The sequence below is a fragment of the Osmerus mordax genome, chromosome 2 (assembly GCF_038355195.1).
Source record: "Osmerus mordax isolate fOsmMor3 chromosome 2, fOsmMor3.pri, whole genome shotgun sequence".
In the NCBI taxonomy this organism is placed as follows: Eukaryota; Metazoa; Chordata; class Actinopteri; order Osmeriformes; family Osmeridae; genus Osmerus; species Osmerus mordax.
The window spans coordinates 5,092,728-5,118,378 of NC_090051.1; the positions used below are offsets into that span (position 1 = coordinate 5,092,728).

The window sequence follows — 25,651 nt, forward strand, 5'->3', positions numbered from 1 at the left end:
CAAGAACATTGTTTAAATCCTTCAACTGTTGACAAACAAAATAGGTATGCATAATTAAGCTTTACATACAAGCTTAGTGACATCAAAAAGCTACAAATGGCCATTTTCAAATAAAAGCGAGATTATCAACCAGCTACAGTTCCTTCTTCTTATCCGTTCTTCCATAAGACAGTACGAGCGTTAAAGCAGCCTTGTCCGAAGGGCCCGTTAATTTGAACAGGATACCTCGTCTGCAGTTTGCAGCTGGTTTCCCGACGTGGCTACAGGCCACATGCTGTTTGCTTGGACACCTGCTAGAGGGCGGAGCTTTGGCAAGGCGTAGAGGGCGGGACACCGGAGCCCCGCCCCTCTGACCTTTATTCTGCAGGGGGTTTGGGGACGGGGCAGGGTCGTCATGTTGAACGAGCGTCCCTCTCTCTCACATGGACTCAAACTCGTCGATGCGTTGCTTGGTGTTGCCCTGGCGGATCTGCCTCAGGGTCTTGTACTTGTCGCGGCCCGCCTTGACGTTCTCCGCGTGCAGAACGTCGTTCTGGGTCTTCTTGGAGTCGTCTCGGGCCTCGGCCAGCTCTGAGCTCAGCGCCTGAGAGGGGGAGAGGGACAGATGTCAAAGATGGAGGAATGACATGGAAGTGAGTGAGTGAGTGAGTGAGTGAGAGAGAGAGAGAGAGAGAGAGAGAGAGAGAGAGAGAGAGAGACCGACCAAAACGCACAGAGGAAGATACAGGGAGCTGGAAGGGGAGGGGTTAGGGGGCTGGCTCCTCCTACCTGCAGCTGCTTCTTGACGCGGTGGTTCTTCTGGGCCTCGGTGATGCGCTCCTCCTCGCTGCGATGGCTGCTCACCCCGTCGCTGCGCAGCTCGGCGCTCGCCTCGCCGTTCGTCTCGTCCTGCTCGTCCTGCTCCAGCGCCGGCGGCGATGACATCACGGTCTTCAGCTCCTCCTTGGTCTTCTCCAGGTCTTCCTGAGCTGACAACGCCTGCAGGGGCGGAGCCAATCACAGGTCAGACACTAGGCAGGGGCGGAGCCAATCACAGGTCAGACACTAGGCAGGGGCGGAGCCAATCACAGGTCAGACACTAGGCAGGGGTGATACTAAACATAAGTAACAAAGAAAACTTTGTTTTTACACTCACACTGACACACATTCACACACACATCCAGTCATGCTAGGGATGTATAAAGATACAGGAAGAGAAGGTAGAGAGGGCAGCATGCGTGTGAGGGGGGGTAACCGTTACTTTGTGCTGCCACTCGCTGGCCTCCTCCTCCTTCTTCCTCTTGGCTTCCTCAAGAAGAGCGATTTTGGCTGTGAACTCTCCCAGCTCAGCAGCCTGCAAGCAACAAGCACAGGGCACACTCCTCTGTAACACACACTTACCTCTTCTGTGACACACACTACTGTTATTATTAGTGTTACACACACACACACACATAACTTGCCCAAGGCTGGAGCTCCATGGTGGGGTTGGGCTGTCAGAGTTTATCAATTACTGGACGCTTTATTAAGTTATTTATCTAGATGCTAAATTGGGACCCCAGGTTTAACCCCTCCCCCAGGTATAACCCCTCCCCCAGGTTTAACCCCTCCCCCAGGTATAACCCCTCCCCCAGGTTTAACCCCTCCCCCAGGTATAACCCCTCCCCCAGTTATAACCCCCACTTTTGACCCATGTCCCCCCCCCAACCCCCCCAAGTGTGACCCTCCAGGTATGACGTATGAGAACCACCCAACCCCCCCCCAGGTGTCTCCACCAGGTATGACCCCCCCCTCCCCCCCTCCCCTCCAGGTGTCTCCACCAGGTACGACCCCCCCCCGCCTCCCATCCAGTGGTCTCCACCAGGTACGACCCCCCCCCCCCCCTCCCCTCCAGGTGTCTCCACCCGGTACAACCCCCCCCCCCTCCCCTCCAGGTGTCTCCACCAGGTACGACCCCCTCCCTCCCCTCTCCCCTCCAGGTGTGTGCTGTTACCAGCTGCTCCTGGTTCTTCATCTGGTCTGCAGCCTGCTGGGCCAGCGCTGCCTTGGCATCCTCCGCCGCCTGCTTCTCCCTCTCCAGCCGCTCGGCCTCCTCCTTCGCCCTCTTCCTTTCATGCTCCAGCTCCAGAGCCCTCAGGGTCTGCTCCTCCAGTTCTGAGGACCCACACACACCCAGGACACACACGTTCATATAGATATTAGTGGTGGGCCGTTATCGGTGTTAACGCGCTGCGACTCTTATCGGCGATAAAAATAATATTGCCGTTAATCTATTCTCAAAGTTGGGTTGGGAGCTGGGTCTATACTACGCAAGCTATGATGACTTTCACCTTGATATTTTAGCGCGGATGTATACCTAGCCGAATTGCACTGTAGTGGGCGAGAACGAGTCTTCGAACCTGTGTGTATGCGGGGGTCAGGTGGCTGAGCGGTTAGAGAAGCGGGCTAGTAATCAGAAGGTCGCTGGTTCGATTCCCGGCCGTGTCAAATGACGGTGTGTCCTTGGGCAAGGCACTTCACCCTACTTGCCTCGGGGGGAATGTCCCTGTACTTACTGTAAGTCGCTCTGGATAAGAGCGTCTGCTAAATGCTAAATGACTAAATGTATGCCTTGTGTATGAAATTATCACATCAAACGTGACGTGCTAACATGGATGCAGCTATGAAGCCGCCTGGTTTGTTTCAGGGAAAATGTATTTTTAAGAAGCTTCCCAATGGAAACCTCAACAACACTAAGGTTGTTTGCACCTTGTGCTATGCGGAATTAATTTACTGTAGGAGTTCTTCCAGTCTCAAATACCACCTAAACGCAAAGCATCCCTTAGCTAATGCGGAAGATGCCGGGCCAAGCACTGATGTAGCGCAGGGGAAGAGTCGTCTTCAAACTACTTTGTTTGAGTGCAACCGAGGCAAGCCCGTCAGCACAGCTCTATCAGCCAAGCTAACTAATCTAATAAACAGTTAATAAACAAAAGTACATCTTATTGAACATAATTTATTTTCATCACCAATTATCATAGTAGAACAGCTTTCTCAAGCAGTTTGTGATGCATTTTTAAACAGGAGATGAGCTCCTGGTCTATGCGCCACCTGGCTTGAGAAACCCGTTCTCAAAGACTTACTTTTAGTCATTATTTGGGTAGCACACATATTCTGAATGCCTTCGGCGGAATTCAAATGAGCCATTTTAATCTAGATTAATCTAGATTAACGCCAAGATTACAGTGAGATTAAACTAGATTAAAAAAATGAATCTATGCCCACCACTAATAGATATATAGGACATGTGTAGGCATATACACAGACAAACATGTTTAGGCACACACACAGTCACCACAGACATACATGTACAGACACACAGATACATTTTGACATCAATTGATCTTTCAGATGGAATTTTAACAACGGCATGTTCATGTCCATTCTGCAACTCCTGATCCACCAGTCCGTCGTGTGGGACCTCAGCTATGTTCACAGATACAGAACCTCTACTGTTCTATAATATATATGTATATATGTATATATATATATAGTATATATATAATATACTGTACCTTTCTGGGCCTTGAGTGTCTGCCCCTCGATCTGTCTCAGCCTCTCAATGAGCTCGTCCTTCTCTCTCTCTATCCTCTCCTTCTCCTTCTCCGCATGCTCTCTCTTCTTCTTCTCGTTCTCCAGCTGGGCTCTGCCGGGCGGAAGCATCCAAGTGATCAAAACAAGCGTGTCGTGATGTCCAACTGCGTGAGAGGAATCTAACGAGGGCCTCAGGACCCAGATGTAACCTGGCTTATCTATGTGTGTGTGATGGGCCTCTCCATTCTACAGCTCAGACACTGTGGCCCAGTTTCCCAGACATGGACTGAGCCTAGTCCAAGACTAAAAACCTTTTTCAATGGAGATTTTCATAGAATATTTCTCTTACTTTAGGCTTAACCCATGCCTGGGAAACTGGGCCTCGTGTACTACTGTGATCCTTTTGTGTTTGGATGTCCCTGACAGTTTTACAAATACAATGCTGCCCCCTGTTGGTCATGATAGTTCCATCACAGAGCTTGACTGAAGCCGAATCCCAATACTCTGTCTTACCCCTTAAGGCCGGAGAAGTATAATTGGTAGTTTGCTACACTAACGTTACAGTGCTAATTTGCACAACAGTCCCGCATTTCTCTGATTAGCCTTGAATGGACTCCATGCATGTCTACAGTTTTAACTAAACTCCATTAGCAGCAAATTTCGTTTGATATCAGATATACGTAACTGTTACCAAGTGGTGTCTCATTTCATAGGGCTATGTAGCCCTTACCCCTCAGTTTCGAGGGACAAGGGCGAGGGTAAACTAAGGGCTAGGGGTAGAGGTAAGACAGAGTATTGGGATTCGGCCTTAGTCTGTTCTGTGTATGTGAGTGTGTGTGTGCGTGCGTAGGCTCTGTATGTACTGTGTATGTGTGTCAGTATTGTGTGTATGCATGCACACCATATGTGCTTTGTCTATGTGTGTGTGTGAATGTGTATGTGTGTGCATGTGTGTGTGAATATGTATGTGTATGTGTGTGTGTTTGTGAGTGTATGTGTGTGTGTGTGTGTGTGTGTGTGTGTGTGTATGTGTGTGTGTGTGTGCTTCCAGTAACCTCTCCATCTGTTTGTGGTGTTTCTCCTCGCGGGCCTGGGCCTTCATCTGCTGCACCTCGATGGTGTCAGGCTTCCTCCTCCTCATGTACAGCTCGTGGTTGCCCATGCACAGGGCCAGGATGCGCTTGTTGATCCGCAACCGGGGAGCGTAGAACACAAAGTCCTGGGGAGATGGCCTCTCGTTAGCGTGTGTGTGGTGTTTTATGCGCTCTGTGTGTAAGTGTATGAGAGAGAGAGAGAGACATAGAGAGAGAAACAGAGTAAGAGACATAGAGAGACAGGAGAGACAGAGCATGAAAGAGAAAGTACAGCAGACTCACTGGAGCTTTCTTGTCAATGGGTTTGATGACAAACTTCTTGTCATTGAAGGAGATGTTTCTTATCTCGCTCCAGGGGAAGCCGATCTTTGGTGTCAACCTGGAGAAAGAGAGAGAGACAGAGAGAGACAGAGAGAAGGGGAAAAAGAGCGATACAGGGAGAAAGAGAGAGAGGAAGATCCAGAGAGAGACAGAACAGCAGAGAGAGGGAGAGAGAAGGCGAGAGAAAGAGGGAGACAGAGAAAGAGAGATGATTTAAATCCTGTCAACAGCCCTTCAGGGTTAATGTAAGGGTGGTGTGTTTCCTGTGTTACTAAGCAGAATGGACCAGTTTGTACTGCTGTCATGCAGCAGGGGGCGCTAGTGTCACACAGCTGCTCTGGCCTGAACGTGCTCAGCCGTCTCCATGGTAGCAAGCCTGACGCTGCCTCATGGCATGTGATGAAGCATTCTGATTGGTTGATACTGTCTGTTACCACAGAAACACAGATCAAGCACAGGATCTGGTTGACATACACATACAGTAGTCTGGCTGGGTTAGCTTCAGGAACTGGGAACTAGGATTAGGGACCAGATGTAAGAAGAAGGGGTAGACTTAGTGCTAGGTGCTAGGTTTATGGGATAGTTGTAGGTGTCAGAGGAATGTACTAGGGTGAGGGGCTAGGGGAAGGTACTAGGAGCAGGTGCTAGAGTTAATGCGATTCAGTTATTAACTTTACATTAAGGTTACATGAACTACCATGTAACTACATAGCAATGTCTATAGTACTAACATTGTAGAAACACTGCAATGCTTATGTAGTGCGCTGTGTTAGCAGTACAAGTTATTGCGTGAAATTTGGTATGGGGCCGGCTAGGCTTTCCAGGGGTAAGAGGATGTTAACACTGATCTTGTTTCGGTAACAACCTTCAACTGCCCCTGTACAACATCCACATCCTCCTTCCATCCCTCCCCCACACAGTGCCTTCTTCCATCTTAGCAGCAATCCACACCGCTAACGGCTAATACAATTTCATTACATTGCAATTCCTATGTACGCATATGGTTTTGACTTCAGGTCTTGCCATGTAGTGACATGGTAGTTAATGTAACCTTAACGTAAAGTGTGGCGTGGTAGAAGAGCAGTAGGAGAGTGTGGAGTGGTAGAGGAGCAGTAGGAGAGCGTGGCGTGGTAGAAGAGCAGTAGGAGAGCGTGGCGTGGTAGAGGAGCAGTAGGAGAGCGTGGCGTGGTAGAAGAGCAGTAGGACAGTGTGGCGTGGTAGAGGAGCAGTAGGAGAGCGTGGCGTGGTAGAGGAGCAGTGAGAGAGTGTGGCGTGGTAGAGGAGCAGTAGGAGAGCGTGGCGTGGTAGAGGAGCAGTGAGAGAGTGTGGCGTGGTAGAGGAGCAGTGAGAGAGTGTGGCGTGGTAGAGGAGCAGTAGGAGAGCGTGGCGTGGTAGAAGAGCAGTAGGAGAGTGTGGCGTGGTAGAGGAGCAGTAGGAGAGTGTGGCGTGGTAGAGGAGCAGTAGGACAGTGTGGCGTGGTAGAGGCGCAGTAGGACAGTGTGGCGTGGTAGAGGCGCAGTAGGAGAGTGTGGCGTGGTAGAGGAGCAGTAGGACAGTGTGGTGTGGTAGAGGAGCAGTAGGACAGTGTGGCGTGGTAGAGGAGCAGTAGGACAGTGTGGCGTGGTAGAGGCGCAGTAGGACAGTGTGGCGTGGTAGAGGAGCAGTAGGAGAGTGTCTGACTTGTCTTCGTGCTCGTAGATGTTGAGGCCCAGGGCGTCCACACCCAGCCACAGCTCAGTGCCCTTCTTGTTCTTGATCTCAAAGTAGTTGACCCCGTACATCTCCAGGTCCTGGGCGATCTTCAGGTACTCCATCATGGAGTCCTCCCTGCTCGCACAGATACACACACACAGGCATCGTATGTGTCAGATGAATGACACGTACACACACACACAAGCAAGTATGTAGTGTATAAGTCAGGATAGTGACGCACACACAAACACACTTCTGACCATGTATAAACATCCTGATGTCAAAAGATCTCAACGCATACCTTGAGAGACCCAGACAAAGGAAACACACATTCACACACACACACACACTCGCACACACTCACACACACGTACCTCAGCATGCCTCTGTGCTCCTCGTGCCAGCTCTGTATCCTGTCTTCCCACTGCTCCTTGGTAAGCTTGTGCTGTTCCAGTACTCTGCAGGACACACACACACACACAGATTAGACCCGACTAGAGACACACACTCACAGAACACTAACAAAGTCTCATACCACTACTGTAAAAGGGACACCTTTGGTTTGCACCTAAAGCATATTTTAGTCTATGCGGAGCATAGTCTCCATCCACATGAATAATGGCCGTCCGAGCACACACACACCACACACACACACACGTACACACACACGTACACACACGTACACACACGTACACACACGTACACACAGACAGGCCCCCTCTCAGAGGAGGGGGGCGGGGAGGAGACGAGCAGCACACAGAAAGGTCCTGGGGGCCGGTCCTCTCAGTTACTATGACAACACGGCACCCACTCGAGCAGGAAGTGGACAGGCTAAACTAGCGCTTGGTGCTGGGGCTGAGGTGGAGGTTTTAACGTGGTGAACTTACAGCGATCCGTTGACTAGTAAACTATGAGAAACAATCATAGCTGCTGATTTGATCCACAGCAAAACATGTATTGGAAACAAGTATTAGAATGACATCAGGACAGTTCAGAGTTAAACCTAGCAGAGAACATCTCTCCTCGTCTAGCCAGCGTTCTACCCAGTGTTCTACCCCACAGACAGACAGATAGATAGATAGATAGATAGATAGATAGACAGACAGACAGGCTTGCAGACCTCTGGGGCAGCAGTCTGTCTGAGGTGAGGTATCCAGGCTTGTGGAGGTCCTTGCTGTAGTCAGCGTACTTGGACTGGACAGAGTAGGAAGCCAGCAGCACGGCCGTCTCTGGAGGACAGTAGTTCTCATCATTCAGTATGGCCTCCTTCACCTGGAACACACAGCATGGCTTTACTCTAAATCTCCATATCCCTACTCTGCATCTCTACTATGCATCTCTACGCTCCATCTCTACTCTACATCTCTACCTTCCATCTCTACTCTACATCTATACCTTTCATCCCTACTCTGCATCTCTACTCTACATCTCTACCTTCCATCTCTACTCTACATCTCTACCCTCCATCTCTACTCTACATCTCTACTCTACATCTCTACTCTTCATCTCTACTCTACATTTCTACTCTACATCTCTACTCTCTATCTCTATGCTCCATCTCTACTCTATATCTCTACTCTAGATCTCTACCTTCCATCTCTACTCTACATATTTACCCTCCATCTCTACTCTACATCTCTACTCTTCATCTCTACTCTACATCTCTACTCTCTATCTCTACGCTCCATCTCGACTCTCAGCCCTGTTCTCCACTTGCAGGGAAACCTCCACTGACACTGGAGTTCCTGTTACAAACATCATGACATATTTAGGTGCTGAAAATATATTTTTGACCTGCAGAAACAACGTAGAGGTCCAACTCAGGGCTGAAGGAAGGATGGGCGTGTGTGTGTTTATGTGTGTGTGTGTGTGCATGAGTGTGTGTGTGTGTGTGTGTGTGTACCTGCAGAAAGAAGAGCCTCTGGGTGATCTCCTGGATCAGCTCCTCTGACACGTCCTCGGGGAAGAACTTGGCCCTGAACTTAAACTGGAGCGGGTTTTCCTTCTTCACATCCTGCTGGGTCACCTGGAGTACAAACACACATCCACACACACACACATCCACACACACACACATCCACACACACACACATCCACACACACACACATCCACACACACACACATCCACACACACACACATCCACACACACATACATACACACACACACACATACATACACACGCATCCACAAATCCACACATGCATCCACAAATCCACACATGCATCCACATACAAACATGCATACACACACTCGCACAGGCACAGACACATCACACTGTCATATGAACATCAAGTGAACACAGAGCACAGAGTAGACATACATAAACAAACACACACGCACACACACACGCACACGCACTGACCTTTTTGTTGAGCTTCAGCCAGGTGCTGTATCCTTTGCTGTCTGTATACTGGAGGCCAAAGAACCACACCTCCCTCAGCCCCACGGTCTTCACCACCTGGATCACACACACACACGCATACACACACACACACGCGTGTCAGTGTGGCGTGATCCCAGTATGGTGGCACAAATCACTGCTACACGTGTGTGTGTGTGTGCATGTGCGTGTATGTGTGCGTGTACATGTGTGTGTGTGCATGTGTGTTTGTCTTCCAATCATACTTCTGCAAGCAGCCTGTGATGTAATCTTCCCGTGATCAGAAAATCAGCATGAGGAAAAATGAACTGACGGCTTTTATGAATGAGATACACACAAACACACAAACACCCTATCACTCTCTCTCATTCAGTAACACGCACACACACAGCGGTTCACATGAATGTCTAGCCACAGCCAGCGTGCATCAGTTACTGGCAGAGAGCTGGTTGCTATGGAGACTTCTGGGCACAGGCATCAGGCATCAGACATCGACAAGTGGTGAGTCAGCGGTCTGCTCCTGGCCCGACTCAGCTGTACGAACCTGTGTGTGTGTGTGAGTGTGTGCGTATGCGTGTGTATGGGGATCATAAATAGACTGCATGTAGATGATTCCCCTATCTAGAACATCTGAGATCACATGATGGCCCTTATCATATTTAAAGAGAGAGAGAGATGTACCGTTTTCTTTATATGGGTGTGAGAGCTTATGTGAGCGAGTGCATTAAAGGTTGTGTATGTGTGTGTATGTGTGTGTGTGTGTGTGTGTGTGTGTGTGTGTGTGTGTGTGTGTGTGTGTGTGTGTGTGTGTGATGGAAAGCCCCAGAGGAGTCAGCAGAAGAGGATCGTCCCAGAGTCAGACTCTGGGCTGTGGTCCAACACTGTTCCAGTCAAAACCTCTCTGAAGCAGTGGATGGACCTGGTTCCACCGGCTGAAGGAACAGAACACACCTGGTACCCTCCTCTGAAGTAACAGAACACACCTGGTAGCCTCCTCTGAAGTAACAGAACACACCTGGTACCCTCCTCTGAAGTAACAGAACACACCTGGTAGCCTCCTCTGAAGTAACAGAACACACCTGGTACCCTCCTCTGAAGGAACAGAACACACCTGGTACCCTCCTCTGAAGGAAGAGAACACACCTTGTACCCTCCTCTGAAGTAACAGAACACACCTGGTACCCTCCTCTGAAGGAACAGAACACACCTGGTACCCTCCTCTGAAGGAAGAGAACACACCTTGTACCCTCCTCTGAAGTAACAGAACACACCTGGTAGCCTCCTCTGAAGGAACAGAAAACACCTGGTACCCTCCTCTGAAGTAACAGAACACACCTTGTACCCTCCTCTGAAGGAACAGAGCACACCTGGTACCCTCCTCTGAAGGAACAGAAAACACCTGGTACCCTCCTCTGAAGGAACAGAACACACCTTGTACCCTCCTCTGAAGTAACAGAACACACCTGGTACCCTCCTCTGAAGGAACAGAACACACCTGGTACCCTCCTCTGAAGGAACAGAACACACCTTGTACCCTCCTCTGAAGGAACAGAACACACCTGGTACCCTCCTCTGAAGGAACAGAACACACCTGGTACCCTCCTCTGAAGGAACAGAACACACCTTGTACCCTCCTCTGAAGGAACAGAACACACCTTGTACCCTCCTCTCATTCACACACACTGCTCTATGCTTTTTCCTTTTCTCAGCAGGCTGTCTCTGAGCACTGCGAACTGAAAGATAACCATTCTCCTCTCAAACAATATAAACACACACACACACACACATGCCTCCCACCTCCTACCATTCTCCACCAGCCTCTCTCTGTGCTCATCTGTCTCTCTGTCACTGACATGGGGACAATGACTGTTCTGTCCTTTACCCAGTCCAGGCCAGCTCGGCTCAGCCCAGTCCAGTCCCTCCACACTCCCTAACCAGGACAGCCCTCCAGTCCACTTCAGTTCAGTGAAGAAAGAAAAGAAAATGATTCCAAAACCAGTATAAGTTAGTAGTGTAGTATAAGTTAGTAGTGTAGTATAAGTCACTAGTGTATTAAGTCAGTAGTGTAGTATAAGTCAGTAGTGTAGTGTAGGTCAGTAGTGTAGTATAAGTCAGTAGTATAGTGTCGGTCAGTAGTGTAGCACAAGTCAGTAGCATAGTGTAGGTCAGTAGTGTAGCATAAGTCAGTAGTGTAGGTCAGTAGTGTATTATAAGTCAGTAGTATAGGTCAGTAGTGCAGTATAAGTCAGTAGTGTAGCATAAGTCAGTAGTGTAGTATAAGTCAGTAGTATAGGTCAGTAGTGTAGTATAAGTCAGTAGTGTAGGTCAGTAGTGTAGGTCAGTAGTGTAGTATAAGTCAGTAGTGTAGGTCAGTAGTGTAGTATAAGTCAGTAGTGTAGCATAAGTCAGTAGTGTAGTATAAGTCAGTAGTATAGGTCAGTAGTGTAGTATAAGTCAGTAGTGTAGGTCAGTAGTTTAGTATAAGTCAGTAGTGTAGGTCAGTAGTGTAGTATAAGTCAGTAGTGTAGGTCAGTAGTGTAGTATAAGTCAGTAGTGTAGGTCAGTAGTGTAGGTCAGTAAGCAGGGTCAGAATCCTACCTGGTCAAACAGCTGTTTTCCTGTGGTGTTGGGCTGGATGGCAAACTCCAGCTCAGCATCCATGGTGGTCACCCTCACATTTATCTGGAGGCACACATACACACACACAAAGACAGAGGCATATTAATATTAGTCACATATGGATCATGTTGTTCGTGTTGTCATAATGTCTACAATGTTACTAATCTAAGTTCACCCAGTTCACACAATGTATGCCGTGTGCAACAGTGTTTTCCTACACAAACACACATCTACATACCCATCTTTACCACACCAAACAGACACGCAATGCTCACGTCACACACACTCTCTCTTTTCCTCTACGTCACACATAGACACTCTGCGTGGTGCGCTTCTCTCGCCCCCCCCTCTCCTCTGGCCCCTCCCTTCGTCCTCTCCTCTTATCTCCCTCTCTCTTTCGCTCTCTCGCTCTATCAGTCCTCTCAGCTGGCTGTCTAATTCAACCAGCTCCACCTCAAAACAGACAGCAGACAGAGAGAGAGAGAGAGAGAGCAGAGCGTGTCCTAGTGTCACCTAGTGTGCTGTGTTGAGTTAGATGTGTTGTATGTACACTGCCTCCTGATTGGAACTGCCATATGTGCTGTGTGATTCGAGGAACATACCGTTACCGTAAAGGTCTCAGCTGACTCGGGTGTGTGGGTGTGTGTGTGTGTTCCATTTCCTATCAGATGTCTATAAATACCCTGCACTTTTAGTGTGACAGGCTTGCAGTGCCCCGCTTACATACAATGAAGTCATAGTGCTGTATATGGTACCTACGTATTGGGGGGGGGGGGGGGGGGGGGGGGGGGGGGGGAGGAGAGGTGAGAGGAGAAGTTTCATTAGCTGGTTCTAAGTCAAGGGTCAAAGCTAATTTTCACGTTCAGTAGACACAGGGCATAGAGAAAAACAGGGGGAGGGGGAGGGAGAAAGAGAGAGATAAATAAAGAAAAATAGAAAGAGAATGAAGAAATACAGGCAGACAGTGAGACACAGAGACAGATAGGAGAGGGGGGGGAGGGAGAGAGAGAGAGAGAGAGAGAGAGAGAGAGAGAGAGAGAGAGAGAGAGAGAGAGAGAGAGAGAGAGAGAGAGAGAGAGAGAGAGAGAGAGAGCAATAGTGTCTCAATGTCTACCATACTGGAATAACATGCAACCTTTCCCTCAGTTCAGACTTTGCCCCTAATTTCTTTTGCCTCAAAGTCATCCCACCTCATCAGGATTTCAACAGTCAATATAAACTAAACCGCCATCTTAATCCTGTTTAGTGAGCAGAGTGCCCCCCCCCCCCCCGCCCCACCCCCACCCTACAGAGGAGAGTGCATCAACCTCCTGCTCGAAGGAGACATTAGAGTGTCTGTGATGTCCTCAAAGGTCTGTCATGGTCTCAGAGTGTCCGTAATAGCCACCATGAACACAATCCATCTCTGGCTCAAAGGACATTCGACAGAAACAAGCTCCTTTTCCAAGTTCCTTAAAATAACTATTACATCAGGGATTCCTCCAAACCTTATTGACCGCCAGAGTATGTTGGCTAAATGTGTGTGTGTGTGTGTTCCGGGAGGAAAGCCCCACACAATCCCAAGGAAGGCTTGTCGACATGGAACCGTCTGCTTTTAGAAGAGCAAGGAACACTGTTGTGTCACTTGTGACTCGGAAAACAGATTTGACGTTATTATGTGTGTATTTAGGGAAAGAGAGAAAGAGAGTGTGTTCCCAGTGGCTTGGTGGATGAGTGTTTAACGCCTCACAACTAATTTCCTAAAAAGCCTGGTGATGGTTCTACACAGGGATTTAAACGCCGAAGGGCCGGAAAATAAACCAACCAGGATTAACCCTGTTTAGACTGAGTGAAGGCCCGTGGTCATGTAGCTCATGTACAGTACATAGTGTAGCTAACTGGGAGCTAACGGTCAGGCTAAATCCACTCTGACCTCCTACAGCCTGTTCACTAGACTAGTTTCCATGAACTGTATTACTAATGGGTTGAATCTGGTGTATTTGTGCTGTTGTGATGTCCTTTGCACCCAAAATAGCTTACTTGAGGGACAGTTAGTGTTTGTGTGTGAAGTGTGAAGTGTGTGTGCAAGAGAGAGAGAGAGAGAGAGAGAGAGAGAGAGAGAGAGAGAGAGAGAGAGAGAGAGAGAGAGAGAGAGAGAGAGAGAGAGAGAGAGAGAGAGAGAGAGAGAGAGAGCGAGAGAGAGCGGGAGACAGACTGACATAGATAGAGCAGCAGACAGAGCAAGATGTGGTCAAACTGATAACTTCTCCTCACCAACTGTCAAACTCACACCAGCTGTGTGGGTTTGACGTTCGGCATTCGGCATTCGGCATTCGGCACTCCTAATTCGGTGTTTGACAATTTGCCAGTAACAGACAGTGGTTGATCTGTGACCCATACGGATCCCTGTAATTCCCCAACATTTCGATGCAGAGTTGCAGTGAAAAGATACAGACTACACATGATATATTAATATATCTTGTATGTGCTGTATTTTACTCTGAAGTGCTAAAGGTTCATTTGATTATTAACAAGCGTGAATTAGTTACGACCAAAAAGTTAGCAAAAAGCTAATAAGAATACAAAATAAAAAGAGCAGTGACAGTCATGGCTAGCTGATGTAGCAGATGAACTTGAAACGCCACTAGCATCATTTAAATCGCATAATTATTAATAATTATATTAAAGTAAATGGAAAGCAAAGTGTTCAATTTGTAAAATGTATTTGATGATACGGACAATGATCCCATCCATGACTCAAATCCGCGGTTCAATCCGAATTGTGAATTTAGTGATCTGATGCCGAACTACATGCAGGTACATCATTCGACTGAACAAGCTACTTGAGTACCAACAGCATTAGCCACCTCAACTGCAAGAGGCCAAGTTACCCAGTCATCAACCGTAAACGATTTAGCAAAAGCAAATCATATACTTACAAAATAATATATATTTACATTTAAATAACCAAAACAAAGGACATTAAATCGGCAAAATGCCAGCAGGAAACAACACACTGCGATGGATTCAGCCCACCCTCGATTGCCGATTTTTTCGTCATACGACGAATGCTCCCAACACTGGAGGGTGTGAGTGCGTACGTGTGTGTTTCAGCGAGCAGAGCCTGTGTGTTCTGTTTAGCCAGACAAGCCTAATTAAATGCACAGCTGTTTGTAGCTAAGCCGTTTAGCAGGGGCTTTAGGGCACAGAGGGCCTGTCTGGGTCTTCACCCCCCCCTAACCCCTCTACCCCAGCCCACCCCCCACTCCTCCTCGTCCATCCACCCTCCCTCCCTCCTCTGGCCTGCTCCCTCCATTCCCTCCTCCATTCACCTTCCTTACTTCTCTCCTCCTCCCTCATCCTCCATCCTTATCCCCCCTTCACCTCCCCCAGACAGACAGTCTGTGTCCAGGGCCTCGGGAGAGATAATCCCCCTTAACCCTTCCTCTCCAGGAGCACAGACAACCTGGGGGAGGAGGAAGAGGAGACGGCGGAGATTGAGGTGGAGAAGAAAGAGGGAGGGATTAAGTACAGTAGAGGTAAGAGAAGGAGAAAGAGGAGGAGGGAGAGGCGGGTGTGTGTGAAGGAGGTGAAGGAGAGGAGGTGGACGGAAGGAGGCGCAGATTAATGACAATGTAGAGGAAGAGGTGAAGGAGAGGAGGAGGTGGTGAAAAAGAGGAGGAGGGCTGGAGGAGAAGGGGATGATGGAGAGAGAGATGAAGGGGTAAGTAAGTAAGTAAGTAAGTAAGTAAGTAAGTAAGTAAGTAAGTAAGACTTTATTTATATAGCACTTTTCATACAAGAATTGCAGCTCAAAGTGCTTTACATAAAATCAACAAAAACACTAATACAAGTGTTGATCTAAAACGTTTAACAAACCAAACTAGCCGCACTCTATCTGCGGTCTCTCGAATCCATTTTAGATCCGAGCTGCCACTTGCAGTTTCTAATACACAAACATGACAAGGGGGTAGACAGGACGAGCATAACATGAGGAGAGAGGAGGAGAGAAAAAGGCAACACCCAGACAATGCTCCTAGAGGAGTACAGTGTGGGAACAGACAAAAACCTCAGCACATAAGCACAACAACATTTACAAAAACACGTGGGGAAACAAGCAGGCGAAGGCGTTGGATGGGGGTGGGGGGGTGGTGATATCTGTAGTAGGTGAAAGTTAATGTGTGAGTAGGTCTGGGTTGGCGCCCTCGACCTAGGCCACAATCAGTCCGATTCTCCCTATGCAGATTGTGTTGGCCAGGAGACATCCTTGGTCATGACCCGGGCAGAGACCAAGCCACAGATGTCGGTGGGGAGGAAGGGAGGAGCAAGATAGTCTCGCTTCAGCGCTCTCCAGGGGAGTTGTTTCCCTGCGACGGCCTTGGCCAAGGCCTGTGCTGGTTACGGGGCCGAAAGTGGATAAGATTGGGGTAGTTGTTTTGACGAGTAGCCGCAACTCAATTTTCACGTCCACCCTTCAGGAAGGTCTCCATGTCCTCCATCTTCCTTTGCAGAGCCGCAAACTTATCCCTGTTGTAATCAATGCTGCGTTGTAAGTTCACAGTCTGAGCTCCAACAACTCTGCCCACCGCATCAATCATATCGGGCAGCCTAACGGGGCTTTTGATGGCTGCAGCCGTTTCCTTAATTTTCCGATATACAAAGCCAGCGCCTATTCCAAACAGCAGAAAGCCTGTAATCATGGTTTCGAATATGAAGATGTCTTCAACGTCCTCCACGGAAAGCGCCGCTAGACACACGACACGCCAATTCTCCCACGCGTCCATCGTGTAGCCAGCTGCAAACGTCCCGTCCGGACAGTTGGGTTCCCCCGAACCCGAGCTTCTCTTCGAGAAGATGGTGTCAATAGCATTGAGAGACCAGCTAATTAATTCCATGCTTCTAGTTTCGGAGAGTGATGATGAGAGAGTATCTTGAGACAAGACAAGACACAGCCCACAGACACAGGGTATAGGAGAGGGAGTAAAGTAGAGAAAGGGGAATGAAGGATCAGATGAAAGAGATAGGTGAACAAAGAGAACAGAAGAAAGAAAACTGTCAAAGAGAGAAGAACGTGGGGAATTCACTCGCTTTAGGGTGTGTGTGTGTCTGTGTGTGTGTGTACATGTGTGTGTGTGTGTGTGTGTGTGTGTGTGTGTGTGCGAGAGAGAAACAAAAAAATTGAGAAGGAGGGAGGTAGCGTGTGTGTATACGAGAGTGTGTGCATGCCAGCGAATGCAGGTGTGTGTGTGTGTGTGTGGTCAGGGCAGGTTGGGGGTTAGTGAAGTTCACACCCTATAATTAGATTTAGTGACTTGGATAATTCCCATTATATTAATGAAAACTGGGCTCTGAAATATTTAGAGGTTGTAGCGCTGTGGTCCAGAGGGGCGGTGGGGGGGTGGGGGGTGGGGTCGACATGTGCAACACGGCTCAATAAATCAATAATGCATCAAGTCCCACTGTGCCTCTAACCACGCCTCTCACCGTGGCCAAGCAGACTGATACATGTGGACACACTCAAAGTAACAAGGAAAAGGTGCTATCAAACACTCAAACTTAAGACACACACACCTGAGAGAACGGTATTTTACTGAGAAACACCAGGACCTGGTGCTTAGCAGCAGCTCTCAAAGGATGAGAGGCCCAGCTCGGGGCATCCAGCCAGGGTAGGGAAGGAGGACCAGAGCTCCCTCATTATAACCTGCCCAGGAGGAGGAGAGGCTGCGGGCCTGCTTTAACAGCCCACCCCTGGGGGCCTGGATGAAGGGAACGTGACCTATACCTGCCCCTGACCACCACAGGGGTTTATCACCCCTGGTACTCAACTGGTACTATCTCATTGTACTTTAACAACCAGATGGATCTTAGCTGGTGCTTGGTATGTGCATCGAATTTGCAAGGGGGGTTTTGGGATCCAAAGTCATGAAACAATGCACACACTGGACAGTATCACAACGGAGATTTACTTCCTTGGGCTGTGTGGGATTCGGACCTGCGATCCAGCATGCACAAGACACCCTATAGGAATAAAGCCTTTTCACAGTGTGCCATTCAGGGGCTTTCTCCTACCAGCTATCCTCCCACCCCACCCCACCCTACACCACCCCACAGCACCCCACCCTACACCACCCCACAGCACCCCACCCCACCCTACACCACACCACCCCACCCCACCCTACACCACCCCACACCACCCTACACCACCCTACACCACCCCACCCTACACCACCCCACCCTACACCACCCCACCCCACCCTACACCACCCCACCCTACACCACCCCACCCCACCCTACACCACCCCACCCTACACGACACCACCCCACCCTACACGACACCATCCCACCCTACACCACCCCACCCTACACAACACCACCCCACCCCACCCTACACCACCCCACCCTACACCACCCTACACCACCCCACCCCACCCTACACCACCCCACCCTATACCACCCTACACCACCCCAACCCACCCTACACCACCCCACCCTACACGACACCACCCCACCCTACACCACCCCACCCTACACGACACCACCCCACCCCACCCTACACCACCCCACCCTACACCACCCCACCCTGCCCCACCCCACCCTACACCACACCACCCCACCCCACCCTACACCACACCACCCCACCCTACACCACCCTACCACAACACACCCCAACCCCCATCCACCTCAATCACACTCCTGCTTTTCATCATTCTCTCCCTTTCATCCCTCTTCCTCTCTTTGATTTTGGTCACATGATCACCCTGTTTCCGAGAAGTGGCCCCGGGCAGCCGAGCTCGACATGTCTGAGTGTGCAGGGCCAAGCTTGCTTGTGTGTGTCCAGTGCTGGCTTTAAAGCCCTTACTTAAGCAGGGCTGCCTGGTTGCCCTCTCACTGTCTCCCTGTGTTCATGCTAGAGTGCCACAATGCATGTGTCTTTCATCCCAGAAATAGACAACAAGGACTTGTTTGTATGGTTTCCGTGAACCGACCGTAAGCAGAGAAGTAGTTCTCAGTACAGCTCCCGACTGGCCAGGCATTGTGTGTGTGTGTGTGTGTGTCTTAGTGATGTCAGTTTCTGCAAGTCTAAAATATTTAAATATTAGACGCAAAACCAAAAAGTAGGAGATCCCCAGTAAGGAAATGATTGGCCGATACCATTTTTTTTTTCTACCATGTCAAAATCTTTATACAAATGTTGCATTTGATGAGACTTCCATTTTAATAAGACAGGTTATTTTTCCATATATTTGAATGAGAAAATACTTGTACCTCATGCAGACATAGGATAAAAAGCAACCAATTGGACATATGTGTATTATTGTTTTTACTGAAAGGGAAACCCGTCTAAAAAGCTGAAACATTTATTTCCTGCAATGGAAAACTTACCTCTGTGAGTGTTTAAAGTTTTTAATGAACTGCCTCCTTTTGATTTTTTTGTACAACATATTTTACAATTGGCAATTCTGCAATTTTGTTGGCAGATAACATTGTTTTTTTGGCCTGTAATCTGCCAATACCAATTGCTGACCGATTAATCAGTGCATCCATACAAAGAAGTGCAATAATGTGTGTGTGTGTGTGTGTGGTGTCTACTTAGATGTGCTGAGGGAGGGGAGGGTGAGGAGGGTGGGAGGGTGGGGAGGGTGAGGAGGGTGAGGAGGGAGGGGAGGGTGAGGAGGGAGGGGAGGGTGAGGAGGGTGGGGAGGGTGAGGAGGGAGGGGAGGGTGGGGAGGGTGAGGAGGGAGGGGAGGGTGAGGAGGGAGGGTGAGGAGGATGAGGAGGGAGGGTGAGGAGGGAGGGGAGAGTGTCTTACCGGTTTGGGCATCTTCCTCCTCTCTCCGCCCGTCCCCTTTTGAGAAAAAAAGAAAAAGTCGTCCTCCGTCTCGATCCCCTTCCTCTGGGCTCCAGCGCCTGCCAACAACAACAACAACAGGCTGGTGACAACAACATAGGCACTGTCAACACCTGAGTCAACATGGTGAACAACAGTGAACAATAAGGGGAGATAGAGTGAGAAGGAGAGAGAGAAGGACACTTCACCAAGGTTTCTTTTATTGAAGTGTTATTACTGTAACACGCGCTGTGCCCGGGCCTGTGTGTGAGTGTGTGAGTGTGTGTGTGTGTGAGAGAGAGACAGAGTGAGTGGGTGAATGAGTGAGTGAGTAAGAGACAGAGCATGGTTGGATGGAGGATGGATGAAGTATTCCTCCCTCAAACAGTTCTGAGACTAGCAGAGCCAGAAATAGTGTCTCCTAATTCAGTAATGAGAGGAGGCTGTGCAGCGATGTGATAGCCTGTACCATTGCTTAGGGCTCTGGCAAGCCTGTGTGTGCGTGTGCATGTGTTAAGGAAATGAGGTGCCGGTTTAGCTGAGGGAAGGTAAAATGACTCTCACTGGTACCCTGGCAAGGCTGGGGAAATAGACTCCAGAAGGAGAGAAAGATATGGAGCGAGAGAGTGAGAGGGAGAGTAAGAGTAAGAGGGAGAGCAAGAGATTAAAAAAGGCAAGAGAGAGAGAGAGATGGAGAAAGCTTGAGAGGGAGGGGGATAGAGGAAGAATCAGAGAGGGGATGAGAAACAGAGAAAGTAAGAGAGACAAAAAGAGAAAGAGTGGGGGAGAGAGATAGAGTGAGAGTGAGAGTGAGAGAGTGAGTGAGAGAGAGAGAGAGAGAGAGAGAGAGAGAGAGAGAGAGAGAGAGAGAGGGAGGGAGGGAGAGGGATAGAGAGCGAGAGAGAGCGAGAGAGAGCGAGAGAGAGATACCCCATTATAGACCTGAGCGGAGGCGATACCAGAGGTCTGTAACAATACCAGCCCCTGAGCAGACGAAGCACTGAGCCTGGGAGAGATCAGAAGCTCCTTCTGATGTGATACCGGGTCACAGTGTGAGACCTACAGCTCGTCTCTTTCTCTCTCCAGTATTTCTGTCCACCTTCCTGGTGTTGCAGCATGCTGTGAGCTAGGGAGCATGCTGTCAGTTCACCAGGCTCCTCTCCACCCTGCACCGTCCCCTACCTAGATATCACTGCTCATGTTATAGTGAGCATACAGGACATTCTGGTGGGAACATGGCGTGCATTATCTCTGCGTCTCAAATAGACAACACCACTTTAGCTCCTCGCTCTATATTTACTTGAGAGGGCCTCTGTTTCTCAATATTTAAGACAAGAAACTTTGAGAGGGCATTTGAGAAGGGACCTGCTGACTGGCTATTTCAAATCCAATAACATTTTATCTGTGAAGTATTTTTCACACACAAGCAATGTCAGAGGGCTTCACAGATGCCCACAGATCCACACTTAGATCCAACCTCAGAGATGATCACCTGGCTGTTAACCTCCCTTATCGAACAAGAAGCTTCAGTCTGGATGGAAGGTAATGACCTCTGGATGGGGGAACAGCCTCCACACCCACCTACAGGCCATTGTAACCTTCCAGGTTGTTGATAACATCCAGAACCAGTCAATAGGACACAGGTACTGCACACTCACACTAATAACGCTGAGAGGCTGTGTGCACGTGTGTGTGTGTGTGTGTGTGTGTGTGTGTATGTGTGTGCACGTGTGTGTGTGTGTGTCGGAGGTTCACTCTCAATTGGATATGGCTTTCAGGTTATCGTTCATGCAGAAGAAAACAGGCTTTGTTCAGCACAGATTACTCTCGCTCACAACTCTCTCCTCGTTTCTCTTTCACTCAGCTCTCTTACCTCTCTTTCGCCCCTCTCTCCATCCATTGCTTCTCTTTCATTCATCTCTTCTTCCTCTCCTTCTCCTTTCTTACTTGTTTGGCCTTTTGCAGTATTTTACACACCTCTAGCAGGCTGGTTATATGAGGCCTCAGTTCACATAGCAGGCATCGGGATAATCCTGTTTTCCTTCACACTCTCCATTCACACTCTCACTGCTTCTCAATACTAGGGTCAGTGTGTGTGTGTGTGTGTGTGTGTGTGTGTGTGTGTGTGTGTGTGTGTGTGTGTGTGTGTGTGTGTGTGTGTGTGTGTGTGTGTGTGTGTGTGTGTGTGCGTGCGTGTGCTCGCACCTCCACTAGCAGCTGTGACAACATCATGCTGCAGTTGTTCTCTCTACACTGTCTACAAACTGGGCCTCCACATTCGCTACATAGCCTCCAAACTCAGCCTCCACACAACCTCCAACTTGCATACACAGCCTCCATTCTGCCTCTACACATCCTTCAAACTCGGCTTCTACACAGCCTCCAGACCTGGGCCTGACTTGGTGCTGTCCTCCTACACTTAGTAATTTCCTGAGTGAACGCTGTTCCGTTTCAGCTGGCGCTCCGCACGCAGCCACGGAGATGGGCTTCCCCTGGGGCCGAGGCCGTACCGCGGGAGTAACCCAACCAGGCAACGCCACCGTAACCAGATAGCATTCGTCTGTGACACTGTCTGCAATGTGGGTCACACTTCGGCGTATAACGGACCCAGTGTTACATAGCATATTATCTAACGCAACACCTAAACCTTCTTTCATAACATCGTGAAAATAGAATTGGAAAGGTAGGCTAAATGTCGATAAAATTATGACAAGGCACACAATTTATATTGGGAGTAATTTAATTAATGCACGTAGATCAACACATCTATAGGAGAGGCGTTCCTGGGTATAAACTGTGGGTCTTATAAAATATAAATATAAGACTTGGAATAGAAAGAATCTCATTGACAGTCCTGTGCTCTGGGGGAATGAACTTTGAGCAACAGGCGGTGTGAGTGACTAGGCAAGTGGCCCATCAAAACAGAATCTCCCTCAAACCGGGCCAATCAAGAGGCCTAAATATCAAACGTCATCACAGCATCTGTTTCTGCCAGATGGAGACGCGGAGAACCCGACAGTCCACGACGCGCACTAGCGCACGTAGCGGTGATAATAATTTGCCTCAAAGTTGTTAACAAAACCGTTTTAAGTTGAAGAATGGATGTGTGCTAGCTTCTGATGAAGCGACCTCAATTACTAGCAGTTGGCTATTATAACAACCTTAGGACATTTCGAAGGATTCTTTAGTCAAATGAGCCACATTAATGGGCCTGGCCTGGTGCCGTCCTGCTGTAATAACTTTGCTCAAAAAAGGCGCGTTGACTACACTTGTAACAAAGTTGCAGACCACCCTGAAAACAGTTTCCGCCATGCTTTATCTGGAGACAACCCATAACTGTCATTAAAAAAACAGTAATTAGTTTAGTAGGAAGAATGACTTGTTTAAAAATAATGAGATGCAAATGAGTTTTTTTGTTGTGAGCACCGTAGGAGGGCAACAGTGGTAGCCTAAGTCATAGCTTTGTGCTATAAGTAGCATATGTCTAATTAATTAGGGAACTAACCATGTCGGCTAAAATTAAACACGGGTCATTTTAGCGTTCGTGAAGCAGCGTCCACTGCATTGCCCCTATTTCTTTTATGGTATTTTAGTGTATATACCAAATTATAGTCAAGCTAAATAACCTGTGGGCACCGTTTGTCATTTTGCGGTAAATCCGTCAAATGTTTTACATTTGCTTTCACATGGTAGATAATTGTAGCCTAACGCAAAGCGTAGGCTATCTCCATTCATGCAAATGGTTGGTCTGGTAAGAGACAATCGTAATGTCCACTAGACTTTACACTTCCGAACCCACAGCAAACCTTCCTCACATTAAAGATTATAAGAGTATAAGACCATCGAAAAGCACCACAAACTCACCTCAGACGAAGCTCCCTTGATATAACGGGAAATGTTCCCCGGTCAACGACGCACCTACTTTTATATCCAACGAAACAAATATAGCCTAGTTTCCCGTTAGATAGGCTGCTCCGTTATTCCCGGGCAAGGTATGCACCTTGATGTAACCTATGTTAGAAGAGACTCCACTGCTCGTTCCACCACCGGGGGAAGAGGTGCATATAGTCAATATGGCCGTCGGACTCTTACCGTACGGGGCGTGGCTCATTTGATGGGGGGGGGGGGGGGGGGGGGGGGGGGTGAGTCCGACTTATCTATACCCAGCTCACCTATACACTGGTTGGGAATGGAACACACACCTACACAACAGTTTATCACCTAAACATCTTGCGTCGAAATACATTTACTGAATCATTGATGGCTGCTTATTGATAACTCAAATATCATGAATAAAGGAATGTCTGAAGCTTAAATTTTTTTTACAATTAGACATAGGCTAGACGTAGCCTACATTAAACATGACATAGAATATATATAGGCCTACATGTAATGAGTCAATGCCCAGATAGATATCCCCACGTGCGCAGAGTGCAGTTTTTGTCATCGCACTCTACATGTCTGTCAACTTTATGTAGATTAAGCTACAGACGACATTGCTGAATCATGATCTATTTATACCACGCAACCTGTTTTCTCCACATGAATTCAGTGATTGATGAACTGGCCTTAATGATTGTAGACAAATGAAGTTGACGAAGCAGTTAAACCAAATGACCAAACTTGCCATGTGTCTTATCAAACCAAAGAGCTCTTATCTCATTTCAAGGTTCTCTGTCACCGGGTTACTCATGCTTTTACGTTCACGCTTGACTCACATCTCCAGGTGTTGGCTGTGGTTCATTGTTCACTCACTGTGGTCTACGGGTTTCACGTAGTTATTTCACCTCAAGGCTACATAACTGTCATGACTGAAAGCCACATGTGTGGTGCGTTATCTGACACCTTGTAACCATACTGTAATGAAGTGGCTGACTCACACACACGGAGACCACCGTATTCTCATCGCCGTGACTCATACAGGTGATTTAACAGCGCCATCTAGCGGTGAAGCCGTTATTATGCCCCACTTGGCCACAACACATTCTCCAGTTTCCATATGACCAGTCTTTTCACACATTGAAACTTCATTTACAAATAGGTAATTTGATCAAATAATTACATGATTGCTTCCATAAGACTCGTGCAAATTATTACATTTAATTATATGAACTGAATGGAAAATGTGAAATTGTTGAACTGTTTACTGGTTTGGACCAATATAGCAGTGATGGTGGTTTGAACAGGTGAGAGCAGAAATAGTCAACACTCCCAAAACAGCAGGGATCAACCTATTGGTGCACAGGAATGTGTAACCTGATGTATTCGTTTAGCTGATGCTTTTATCGAAAGCACTGCACAGCATGGCAGTTGAACCATTTCATTGAAAACAAAGTCAATGCTTGTCTATGCTCCTTTTGGTAAACAATTTGGTCTTTGTGACTGAGAGATTGTTTCTCTCAGGAAGCTTGTGAGGCTTTGAGGACTCTGGCCTTCACTGGCCTCATTACTAAAATATTGGACACCATGCTCAAATCAAATACAAAAGAAAGAGTTTTATCACCCCAATTTACTGTTGAATGTTGACTGGACAGTGCAAATGACCACAGTACACGATTACAGTCTTTTTTTCTGAACCCTTTCAGAAATACTGATGAAAAAAGGTCTTGATATCCTTGATTTATGCCTGGCTCACATCCAGTTCCTGGTAAAGTCCTGTACCCCCGTAGTCTTAACAGGGGGTGTGGCGTGGAGGATTATGGTCTGTAATCTGCTCTGGACCGTGGGTTAACTCCTCCTGGCTCCCTATATGATATGGGAACCTGGTTCCCATATCAACTCTCAACCAAGTGTTACTACTCTACTTTACTTTGCTCTACTCTACTAAACTATCTAGCTCCAAGTTACCCTACTACACGTTATAATTCCTTCAATTCTCTAACCCCTATGGCAGTTTTCCATCTGCAGGTAATTGGCTTTGGGTCCTAATCTTAAACATGCCGAGTATAATCCTAGCGTAGTTTCCCAGCCTGTGGCTAGACAACGGTGCCAAAGGTCAACACTTAAGACTAAGATTTTGCTCACTTGATCCCCAAACTGTTGGATTATAAAGCAGATGAATGATACTAGTACAGAGTTACAAACTGATACAGAGTTACAAACATGATGTGGAACAGTAAGGGTACACTTACTCACACCAATTCCTGGGCAGGGTAGTGGTTTACCCTGTGCCCGACACTCGGC

At 48.1% G+C, this 25,651-nt stretch overlaps 1 protein-coding gene across 2 annotated transcripts; it reads right to left on the reverse strand.

Moving 5' to 3' along the window:
• Positions 1-394: 394 nt before the first annotated feature.
• Positions 395-23,508, reverse strand: LOC136959787 (radixin). Of its 2 annotated transcripts, XM_067254019.1 has the most exons (15): positions 23,333-23,507; positions 19,451-19,548; positions 11,641-11,724; positions 9,025-9,120; positions 8,563-8,685; positions 7,780-7,931; positions 7,034-7,117; positions 6,648-6,794; positions 4,929-5,025; positions 4,608-4,771; positions 3,534-3,664; positions 1,973-2,133; positions 1,241-1,333; positions 769-978; positions 395-583 (listed from the first exon to the last, which is right to left on the reverse strand). In XM_067254019.1, the coding sequence occupies exons 2-15, from the start codon at positions 19,460-19,462 to the stop codon at positions 419-421; spliced, it is 1,719 nt and encodes a 572-aa protein (XP_067110120.1). In that variant the 5' UTR covers positions 19,463-19,548; positions 23,333-23,507; the 3' UTR covers positions 395-418. The 2 variants fall into 2 exon arrangements, with proteins under 2 accessions (XP_067110120.1, XP_067110121.1); XM_067254020.1 differs by lacking the exon at positions 1,241-1,333 and having other exon boundaries at positions 23,333-23,508.
• Positions 23,509-25,651: the final 2,143 nt, after the last annotated feature.